The 12,479-nt window shown below is 37.2% G+C and overlaps 1 protein-coding gene across 2 annotated transcripts in view; it reads right to left on the bottom strand.

Moving 5' to 3' along the window:
* Positions 1-12,479, bottom strand: part of Angpt1 (angiopoietin 1) — a 220,526-nt gene that overhangs the window by 87,342 nt on the left and 120,705 nt on the right. For both annotated transcript variants that reach the window (XM_042673087.1, XM_042673088.1), the window contains exon 2: positions 2,652-2,807. In XM_042673087.1, the coding sequence (XP_042529021.1) occupies positions 2,652-2,807 (156 nt within the window). The remainder of the gene's footprint in view (positions 1-2,651; positions 2,808-12,479) is intronic.

Below are 12,479 nucleotides of genomic sequence, written 5' to 3'. Positions count from 1 at the left end.
ATTCAAAGCTTTGCTTAACAGGCAAATCCTCTACTACTTGTCCATGCTCTCAGATTGTATTTCACCTTTATGACTTTTTCAGGTATGAGATCATGTTCTTGCTTTGGACTGGCCTCAAACCAACAATCTCTATCTATAACCTCCCATGTAGCTAGGAGATGTGTCTACCACACGTAAGATGTGATCTTATTAATTTTTTTGCCCTGGCTGGCCTTGAACCTTAACCCTTGTATTTCTGCCTCCCAAGTTATTTGTGATTTCAAACATGAGACATAGCACCCAACCCAAGGAACATTTTTTAAGGTAGAATAGAGTTTGATCTTTCTTTTCCTTTTTTATACTTAGTTCACATTATTAGTTCTAATAGGTTTGTATTTCTTTCTTGCTTTTCCAGGTTTGAGATACCTTAAAACTGATTTTGTTATATCTGATTAACTGGCCTTTAATTAAAATTTTAGCTTTTGCACATAGTCTTATTTTTTTTCCTTTGAATGTCTGGTACAATTTTCCATACCATCCATATCTTATGACTATACATAGTATCATTTATACAATTTGGAGTTTAAAAAGCCTCCTCCCCCTACCCACACAATTCCAACTCCTAGTTGAGAAAGAATAAAAACAAAAGGCTTTGGAGATATGGTAAAAGAAATAAACCCTGCCATATATGTTATACATGTATGAAAAATGTATATGCGTCGGCTGGGAAGGTGGCTCAGTGGTAGAATGCTTGCCTAGCATGCATGAGGCCCTGGGTTGGATTTCTCAGCACCACATATGCAAAAAAAGCTGGAAGTGAGCCTGTGGCTCAAGTGGTTAAGCACTAGCATTGAACTGAAGAGCTAAGGGACAGCGCCCAGGCCCAGAGCTCAGGCCCCATGACAAAAAAAACAATTGTAAATGTGCAATCAATGTGTGTGTAGATATATATATTATATATATCTATATATATAATATTTTATTTTATCCAGAATATGAGAATGTTTTGAAACAGTGAGCGTTCTGTGCTAATAAAAGAGAAAAGAACAAAAACATTATTTATCCTATAATAAGCTAATATTGAATAGATCACAAACTTGCTTAGTGTGATAACAAATGATTAAATTGACCTTGTAGTTTTTAGTTATAATAATATATGTAGCTCCTCCTTTTCTACACACCGTGTTTATCTGATTCATATGTGCAGTAAAAAGTATTTTCCGAAGCCTTTGTGATTTACTTCTTCAATGCCATCCACATTGAAGTTCTAAGTTAATTGGTAATTAGAAATTACTAATCACAGGAATGGGAAAGAGAAGAAAGGAGATATTCAGAGTTTGAATTCTATTCATTAATTTCAGCAATCAGGGAACTTCCCTCAAACCCCCTTTGATGGTTTTTCTAAATATTCTTTGTATAGAGGGAAGTAGTGTTTGTTATATAAAAGGCTCTATCCATATCAGTTATTATAGTTTCTTTTTTTTAAAAAAAATCAGCATATAACCTATGATAGATACCACTAGTACATATTTAGTCAAATAGAAATAAGGTTACACTCTTTATATAAAATATATAAAATTCACTTATATATTTTGATAGACATAAGCTACTTTGGATGAAATCATCTCTTTAGTTTTAGAATGGTAATTTTAAAAAACAATCATTCTATTATGAAGGATGCTAAGAGGTCATTTTCTAATCATCAAAAAATGACATATGCTATTTGTAGCCAAATATAATGTGAGTTTATAGTAGTAATCATTAGACCATTCTAGTTTTTAATTAATCTATATTCAAACAATATTCTATATTACTCAGTTAACTGAGATTTTTTTTCTCTCGTGTGTGTATGTGTGTGTGAGCATTAGAGAGAGAGAAAGAGTGTATGTTGTGTGTCAGAGAGATAGAGCTAGCCAGAGAGCGAGAGAGCGAGAGAGTGAGAGATTGCGTGTGAGAAAGAAAGAGAGAGAGAGAGATGTCCTGGGGCTTGAATTACGGGGCTGGGCACTGTCCCTGAGCTTTTATGCTCAAAGCTAGTGCTCTATCCCTTTAGGTGCCCCTCCACTTCTAGCTTCTGAGTGGGTAATTGGGGATAAGGATCTCATGGACTTTCTTGCTAAGACCAACTTCAAACTGTGTACTTCAGATCTCAGCCTCCTGAATAGCTAGGATTACAGGTGTAAGCTACCAGCACCTGGCCGTGAGGTTTTTCTTTACATCCACTGAGCATAGAAACTCTTGCAGGTGCCAACAGGGCTCCAGCATTACCAGAACAAAAACAACACAGGTCACAAATAGATATCTAAACACCTATTTGACCTAAGTGGTTGTTTTGTTTGACAAATCTCACATCACAGTGGGCTACTGCAGTGTTTATTTTAAACTTCAGTGCTGACTGGGTCCTTTACCAGCCCTGTTTTTTTTGTTTGTTTTTTTTTTTTGCTAAATACAAAACACACAAAGCTAAATATATCAAGCCTCATTAAGTCAAAAGAACCATGCATAGCATGTCAGCCAGTCATTGTTGCTATTACCAATCAACAAAAATGTATATATTTCCCCCATCCCCATGGTGACATGTGTTCTGTGTTTATGGAGGAAGTCAAAGATTTTTTTTTAAGTGGGGGAAAATCCTCTTGCTGAGCACATGGATTCTGGCCACAGGGGCATACCTGGGTCTCAACATCTGTCAGTTTTCGGGTCTGTTCTGCTGTCTGAGATAGGAGGCTGGTTCCTATCTCCAACATAGTGGCTGTGTGATTCTGCACTGCCGTCTGCTGTATCTGGACCATCTCCGACTTCATATTTTCCACAATGTAATTCTCAAGCTGCAACAGATAAAGGACAAAGCACACAATATTATAAGCAAAGCCTCCCACTTGGGCCATGTAATATTTACAATGACCAAACAAGACACAGCTGGCAAACTGGTCATCTGGCAGGGATCCACTATGATCTCTGGGAGCTGGGGAAATGGGACCAGAGCACACAGAAGTCCATTTGCTAACCAACTTTTAATGTATGGATAAATAGATCACATAGTCCTGGTCATCATGAAAAGTTGAGCTTGGACCCTGCTTTTTTATCGTCAACATTATCATATTTAATCTTCTTGGAAAAGATGTGAGTTAGGGGGCTGGGAAGGTGGCTCAGTGGTAGAGCGCTTGCCTTGCATGCCTGAGGCCCTGGGTTCGATTCCTCAGCACCACATAAGCAAAAAGAAAAAAACCAGAAGTGGCGCTGTGGCTCAAGTGGTAGAGCACTAGCCTTGAGCTGAAAAGCTGAGGGACAGCGTCCAATCCGAGTTCAGGCCCCACGACCAGACCCCCCCCCCCCCCAAAAAAAAAGAAAAAAAGAAAAAAAAAGATGTGAGTTAGGCACTATCTCATTGTTTGTGTTCACTTATGACTGATAAATAAAAGCAGAGAAGGTAACTGATTTGCCTGGGGTTACCCAGCAAGAATGAAGCTGAGATAGCAAATGAATTTAATCTGCATCTTAGTGCTTTGGACTTTGCGTTATACCATGCTGACCACACACATCTCAGAAAAATTCAATGTACCGACTTCATTCTTATTGTGATAAATTAAAGGTCATTCTACCATGGAGGAATGGATGGTATAGATTCCCCAAATAAAAGTTTTTAAGGAATCTTAAAATATAGGCAGTGACATATGTAAGAGGCAAACTGCCAAACCTGAGAGCTTGTTCTTTTGAAAGCTCAAAAATGAGCCTTGAAAATACAGTTCACAAAGCACAGCTTCCCCATCTTGCCTTGAGTTACACTCATTCCTTTATGATGCCATCTTAAGAGAACACTATGGTGATAGAAAATGAATAGTACCAGAAGGGCCAAGAAGAATTATTAACTGATTGAGCTTGTCAGGCACCTGGGAGAATAAGGTTGTGCCTATGCATTGCTTGATAAATGCAACCTCAACCCTCCCCCTGCCCCTGTCAGCTCACTCAATTCTCCCCCACTGCATGCTGACTACGTTTTATTACTCAATTACATATATGAGGAAATCACATCCCAGAGAAGTTAGATCCAAGGCCACACACCACAGAAACAGCCAGACTTGGACTTGAGCAGCTCAAGTCCTCAACTTTCATACCAACACTTTTAACCACTTGATTGCTTTGCCAAGTCGTGCTTAGTAAGCTGAGTTCCAAGTCATTAATAGCTACGTGATTTTTACTGATTGAGTGAACCATAATGCATCTATGATTTTTATCATCCACAATATCACTATTGTCAGGTAATAAATAGAGTCTAAATGTATGGTCCCCTTTGTGAAACTTTGGCAGCTCAGTTTCTAACATCATCCTTGGCTTAGTTCTACTTATCAAACAGGAATCTGCCAAAATTATAGAACTGAAAGCATAGAATCAAATATATATATATATATATACATGTTTATTTATATATATATATATATATACATATATATATACACACTTCTACTGTTGTGAATAAATTTGAATTTGTTCTTGGTCACTATAAGACAACCCCTTTTCCACTCTGAGTCACAAATTAGAAGAAAACTAGGGAAAGAGAGGAATTTAATCTGTAAAAGTCCATTATAAAACAAATACAAAATAGATAAGAAGAAATATTGGGAATTGTATTAACAAAATATAAGTCCTTTATGTTTTATATTTATATTAAAGTTGAATTCAGCTATCCTAATAGCACGGGAAGGGTAGAAAATAAGAGGCTAGGTCAAAGTAGCAATGAAATGTCATTTTGAACTCCATATATAATCCCTTTTTCCTAATGCTACCCTTAACTTGGGGAAATTTTGTTTTCTTTTCAGACTAAATGGAGCCAAGCAATATAGAGGAAAATGATAAATTTTGAACACCATGAAGCATGTATGGTTTTAGTCAGATCAACGATTGGACATTCAATTGTAAATTACATGATAAATTATATGATCTGTCCTTAGCCACCAAGTTTTTCTTCCTTTTCCCTTCAATCACATTTATTTATGTTTTATTAACACTTGCAACAAAGCCTTTGAGTTATCAGATTTGATAACTCAAATGTTTGACAAATGTTTGTCAAATGTTTGACAAAAGAAGCCTCAGGCAAGCAAATATTAGCAGTACATTCCTTGCTTGTTTGGGGGAAGCTATTTATGAATACATAGGCCCTAGAAAATGAGAGATAGTGTTCCATTACAAATATCTGCCTGCCATATATAGCAGACATTTATTAGCTGCTTGCTATGCAACAGGTATTGAGCTAAATACTTTCTTTTTACAACATCACATGTTAAAGCGCTTTACATGTGGTACTCTGCAGTTGGAGGCTCAGAAACCTCTAACTGAGTTTCACAATAACTGCCACACCAAAATCGAATTCTTAGCCTTTAGTCTAGTCAGCTTAGTACTACCTAGTTGTCCTGCATATTTGTTTTGAGCAGCTCCTAATGTTTGAATGTTCATCAAAATCACATGGAAAGCAGGCATCGATGTCTCATGTCTCATTTCTTAGGCTGAGATATGAGGATCCTAGCTATTAATGGGACTGAAATCTAAGAAACACATCTCAAAGTCTGCCTGGCAGGAAAGTCTGTGAAATTCTTGTCTCCAAGTAACCAGCCAAAAGCCAGAGGTAGGTCTATGGCTTAAGTGGTAGAGTGCCGGCCTTGAGTTTAAAAGCTTGGTGCACGCTCTGCTTGGGGCTGCAGGTCTTTCTGACAATTGGCCACCTACAGACTTCAATAAAGACTCCAAAATTTGACCTCGCAAAAAAAAAAAAAAAATAAGCCAAAGGACATCACCAGGACTGGTGCTGCATTCAAAGCCTGGTATTGCTACAAAAAACAAACAAACAAACAAAATGACCTGGGGAGAATTTCAAAACACAGATGGAGGATTTGCATTCCAGAAAATTTCAATGACTTATAATAGGAAATCATATATTTTAAAATGTTGCCAATTTAATTCTGATTCAGGCCAAGACCCAGTACTTCTTAAAGTGTGGTCCCTAGAGCTGTCGGTGTAAAAACTATTTGTAAACAGCTGTACAGTGTAGAGCTTGTGCCAGAACCTTAAGTTATCTGTGTCATGAATTACATTATTTTGTTCTGCAAACTATACATATGGACAAGACTTTCTCAATAAAGACAGCTATATTCTAATGTCCAATGTTATGCCCATTTTTTTTACCTCTGTTCACAAATGGCAATGTTTTCTTTGAGTGGCATTTACTTAGCCTATCAAACTTACACTGACAGGTTAAATTTCCTGCTTACCAAGATATTTCAATAATGATTTGACTTTCTCTGCAGATTTTACATCTTGAAGAGAATTCATTTATCAGTAAACTACAGTCCATGATCTGATCATTATACATGAAAATTGATCATTGATAATTTTACCTCAATAGCTTATGCAGTTCATCAGTAGCGCTCAGTTCCCAGAGTTTGCCTTGTTCTGGGTATATCCCAGGCCTCTCTGATGAGGATAGCCATGTGATCGTGGGGCTTTATCAAGGCTCAGCTGCTTTGCTTTAGATTCTTAGCTTACTTACCTTGCAGATGTTGACTGTTTTGTATTATTGTTCTGTATTATCTTTTCAACTGTAGAAGTTAACCTCAGCAAAGTCAAGTCACTGTTTCATGTCAGCATTCATCATGGCCATTCATCACAGAGCCTCACAGATGTATTGACCTTGCTGCCAACATAAAGTAGCTCTCCAACCTACACTAAGGTTCTTATGTAAGCTGCCATGATGAGTAGCATGACTGTGTCTAGTTAATTAGTTTTTAATCAAATGGGGGAGCTTTGTCTAGTTGTAACTGCCTTTTAATGCAAAAGGTAATGGTACTTTTAAGTAGCAGGAGACAGATGTCAGTGATTTAAAGGCTGAGCTGGCAGGCAGAAAGTCAAATATACAACGTGTGATTAATATGAAGGGCTGCTTTCATCTTATCTCTGAACATTCCTGAGTAGATATATAATTGTGAAATCCATCTTGACCCACCTGATCATCTAGGTTTACAAACGTTTGCTACAAAACATTGTCTTTTTGTTTCCCTACTGATTCTAAGGTAAGTTTACAGAAAATAATGGCTAGTTCAAGGTAACTTTTAAAATGAGAAGTTGCTGACCACAAGAGCCAATGAGTTGTAAATGGAAGATTTGGAACCTCAATAATGAAATTTTTTGACTATACTCTCTGTCTGACTCCAGGGCTTAGCCAAAAGACTAGGAAGAGGATATAGGATTGCTTGAAATTAGAAAAATTAATAATTGATAATATTTTTATATTTGTTCTGATACTGGGGCTTGAACTCCAGACCTGGGTGCTACCCCTTAGTTTTTCCACTCCAGGCTGACGCTCTACCAATTGAGTCACATTTCTACTTCCTGCTTTTTGGATGTAAGAGTCTCACACTTTTTTTTCAAGACTTTTTTAAGGTAAAAATACTGTACAGAGGGGTTACACTTACGTGAATAAGGTAATGAGTACATTTCCTATTGAGCATTGTTGCCTCCTCCTTTGTTTTTCCCCCACCATTCCTTCCTTCCCACCTCCTGAACTACTCCCTCCCCCGTCCCCTGCACCGAAGTTGTAGTTTGTTTTCAACATAATGTCTTGTAAAACTCATTGTTACAATGAGTCAACCTGTATCCCTATTTAAGCTTTTTGTTTTTCCCTTCTCCTTCCAAAATTAGAAAAGTGTATATACAAGATGCAGGGCACCGGAATCAAATACAGTGAAAACAGCGGTTATACTGTGTGGGAGGAACATATCAAAGAGACAAAAAAATCACATAATACATTATAAGTATGTTAAATACAATAGCAAGCAAGAAAAACAAAAACAAAACAAAAAAAATACTTGTGTTCCTGTCTTGGGGTTCATTTTGCTCAGGCTGGCATTGAACTTTTATCCTCAGATCGCAATCTCCTGAATACCTACAGTATATAGGCATCAACTACCAGAACTTTGCAATAAGTGATGATTGTTAAGACTGGGGATGTAGTTCAGAGGTAGAGCACCTGCCTAATATGCACAAAGCCCTGGGCTTGATCTACAGAACCACAAAACAAAACAAACAAATAACCAAACCCCAAACCATAAACCACCTGAAATAAATGATGACTTTTTTAAGCAATGAAATTGTATTAGCTTGGTGAAATGATTTCGTATTTGTGGAGTGTTTTCATATATTTTATCTGACTTCATCCTTCTACCTACCCCACACAAGGAGCATCAGCTCTATATGTCAGGTTAAGAAATGGAGTCCTTAGGTGACTTGATAGAAATCAGAGAAAGGACTCAGCTCTGATGGTCCATCAGAAATCAGAGAAAGGACTCAGCTCTGATGGTCCATCAGCCTCCATTTTGTGATTACTGCTTTCTTATTGGAGTGATTGATTCCATAACTGATTGGTTTTTATTTGTAATCAGCTCATAACTCTGCATTTCTTTATTCCTTTTCAAAAAGGAAGCAGCAATAGAGGTGATTGTGTCATATATATTGGAGACCCCTGTGCTCTAGGTTGAGATGAGAGACCCTAGGATCATGTGTGTGTAGGCATTACGTTGCCAGTCATCTTAATACAATCTTTGTAGCATTTGTTTGCTTTGTTCCAACCATGGTATTTTTTTGTGAACTACTGGGAAATATAAACTAGAATAGCAACAACACAGTCAGCTTCCACTAAGGCTTGCTACATACCAGGTTCAGTAAATATGTAGGTTTGGGGTTTCTTTTTTTTTTTTTTTTTTGAAATTTTACTATAATCTAAGCACCCTGCACATTGTTTTTCTCATTTCACTAATATGGAAACAGACGCTTAGGGAAGGTCAGTAAGTAGTCTAAGATCAGGCAGTGCTTTAGTAGCAAGCTGGTACATTGCTTTGAAAGAGGTCAGATTTCCCAATTTGCTATGCTCTATTCTGAAGGAAAACTACCGATCAAACAGCAGCATAAAGCTACCAGTATAACAGACAAACGCTGGTCACACACAGTCTTCATTTAGGGACCAGGCAACACAAAAATTATGAGGGGAAACATACACAAAGACAGACAATTTTCAGATTTTTAAAAAAAATTAAACATTGGTACCTTGATAGATGGGTATAATATCCTGGGGAATGTTATAGGTGATGAGAAAGCATATATCTGGCCAACGATATGACAAGTTGTAGTATTAAATAGACAATGAAAAATGTTTTGAAGAAGTCAAGATTATAGACCATCTGTAGTTCATTCATAAATTGTTTGCCTCTGTCTAGTGCCCAGAGAGTGACTAGGAGAGAAAAATGGCCTGATTTCTTATTGTGTGACAGAGTTTGGGGAACACTTTCTTACTGGAGAAACAAACTCTGGGTGAGTTTATGACATGCCTTGCTTGTGAAATGTCCTCTGTGTCATTTGACTTCAAGAGATCACTTCAAGGGAACCTTAAACCAGAGCATATCTTAAAGCACAAAGAATGTAATTTCCCCATGTAATTCTTAAGAAAACAATGTTTTAAACCCTATAAAAATTGACAAAGGCCTGTTGGCTTGAAATATGTTGCAGATTAAGTGGACCTCATTGAATCTGGGTGCATATGGTATTACTCAGTTATGGCAAAATAACCATGAAATAAAGCAAAAGGGTAAATATGGGAAAGCAATAAGAAGGTAAAATAATGCAAGAAATATCTTAAATGTTGATGTTTTTGTGCAATGTCTTTGCTTCATAAATCAGTGGCAATATTGAAACTGCAACAATATCTAAGTTTACAGTATTATAAAAAAGAGATGGCAGAGGCCAACTATGTACATTATTTTCAGGAATTTCTATTATTAGATCTCTCAATAGACTACTCATTTTACCAAATGGAAAACTTGAATTGTCTTTTTTATGTAATAGATCCACTTGGCTATACTGTGTCTATACTGATGTCTATGACATGAATTATGTTGGTATCTGAAGCCATTAGTATAAGAGAGCTGAAAGATACATTAAATATTGTGAACTCTAAGAACCTCATTTTATAGACATAGAGACTGAGGTTCAGAGAGGGCATACAAAGCAAAGTGGAATAGCTAATAATGTCAGATACTAGGTCATGGTCAGTCAATGTATGGGAAAACTAAGACTTAAATCAGCCAATAACAATGGCTGCCCGTATTCTTGGCCCAACTCACATTTCTTACCTAATTCCCCAGTTTCTCCTACTGGCTTTTATTTCTGCTGGCTCCTGATTTGTGGGCTCCCCTTTCACAATACTCATTCATTCTCTATCAACGTTAGAGATCTTGACTTCCCTTTTTGGACCCTAACTTGGCTTCTTAGTATCAATGCCCACCAGGGGCCCCTTAGTTTTTGAGTCTCAGAAACCCTTTGATTTTATTCTTCTCCACATGTTACCCTACCAAGTGGCAAAACCAGAACCAAACTCCAGACTTATGTTCCATGTAAGCTTTTTCTTTCTTTCTTTTTAGTCTCAGTACAACTGTGATGAATGTGTACTTTGGCCTAAGCATATGACAGGCAATACAGTAGGAAATACATGTGAGTAGAATAGACAGATGCTGTGATAGAGTCCTATAAATACTCTTATTTCTGCTTGGCAGGAGATACTCCCAGCTACTTACTTAAAAATGTAAGTAGAAATTCTCTGAATGGCTCTCAAAGAAGCAGCAGTAACACTTTTGTTGAAGCATAAGGAAAAATTACCAAGGGTAACTTACAAAAATCCTAAATAAACAAATTCTCCTGAAATCACATTTCTTGGTTATGATTTCTTAGTGTCACCATAGTTTGGTGCATGTGAACAATGGCTAAAGTCATATACAGTGCCTCAGAGTTGGCTAGGACCCAAAAAACCCATTCTCTCTTTGCATAAACAAATGAAATGTGTCCTGTGACAAAACACATTTTACCAGCCAGGCATCTCTCTCTACATCCACCTTTTCATACCAGGAAAATGTCAGACATGAAATTTTAGAAAATACCGGGCTCTGCTTAATTTTTCACTCTACACATTTTAAAGGGGAGTTGGTATATAAAAAAGATATCTAGAGGGGCTGGGAAGGTGGCTCAGTGGTAGAGTGCTTGGCTCACAAACATGAGGCCCTGGGTTCGATTCCTCAGCACCACATAAGCAGAAAAAGACAGAAGTGGCACTGTGGCTCAAGTGGTAGAGCACTAGCTTTGAGCTGAAGAGCTGAGGGATAGCACCCAGGCCCAGAATTCAGGCTCCATGACCCACCAAAAAAAAAATCTGGAGTTTAATTCAGGAACAACAACTTAAGTCAGTTAAACAAGTTGCATCTATGAAGTGAAAAAACAAACAAACAAACAAACAAAACAACTAACATCTTTATTTCTGACATCTTCCTAACCTCTCCTATTTTTTATTTAATAACTTTGTTTTCCGCTTTCTTCTTGCTTCATACTCTTTACTCCCTAATTTTATTTCTTAGAATCATATTCTGTATGTGGATTGCATGAGTGTGTGTGTGTGTGTGTGTGTGTGTGTGTGTGTGTGTTTTCTTTTAAGTCTAGCTTTCACATAGCAAAAATATCTATTTGGCTTCTTGAGCTTGGCATGTTCTAAAGTTCCACCTATTTCTCTGCAAATGAAATGCATATTCTAGAGTGAATAATTTTGAAATACATTGCAATTTTATATGAAGATGTTATGAAGAACCTCAATGAAAGCTGTTGACCAATAAGAGGTTTGGGAGGTGGGGAAAATTTCTGATCAGAATATAATTTCAATGTAATACACACTGAAATAAGTGAATAACAGGAAAGTAAAATGGACATCTTTTGGTGTGTTTGAGAGGTACGAGCATAAGTCAAGAAACTTTGGCGGGGGGGGGGGGGGGGGGGGGAGGGTGGTGGTGGAGGGGAAGGACGGTGGGAGATGGGAAGGGATGGGAAGGGGAGACAAAGGAGGAGGCAACAATGCTTGATAAGAAATGTACTCATTACCTTGCCCATGTAATTGTAACCCTTCTGAACAGTATTTTCACAACGAAAAAAGAATGCAGAATAGGTGGAACAAGAATTACTGTGATCAAAGTCATTATTTGCATATATGAAAACAGAACAATGATACATGTTGGGATTGTTTTAAGAAGGAGAAGTTGGATGAAGAATGACAGTGTGAGTTTGAATGGAATACATTGTATATACAATGTATATTGTGTATTGTATATTGTGGAAATGTCACAAACTCTCCTTGTGTAAGTAATGTATGCTAATGAAAGTATTTTTGCTTGAAAAGAATTAAACTTCCTTTATAAAAGATAGGACTCAACAAATCAAAGAAATTTTGAACATATGGGATTACATGAAATTGCAGAGCTTCTGCATGGCAAAGGACATAGCTAGCATGATCAATAGAAAGCCCACGGATTGGGAGGAGATCTTCACTAGCCATACAACGGACAAGGGTCTCATATCTAAAATATACCTGGAACTCAAAAAATTAAATCCCCCAACAACAAATCATCAAAGAAACAACTGCTCAA

This window comes from Dipodomys spectabilis, unplaced genomic scaffold, assembly GCF_019054845.1.
Source record: "Dipodomys spectabilis isolate Male_0828 unplaced genomic scaffold, ASM1905484v1 ptg000783l, whole genome shotgun sequence".
NCBI classification, from domain to species: Eukaryota; Metazoa; Chordata; class Mammalia; order Rodentia; family Heteromyidae; genus Dipodomys; species Dipodomys spectabilis.
The sequence above is the reverse complement of the archived record's forward strand: the minus strand, read 5'-3'. Positions and strand labels throughout refer to the sequence as shown.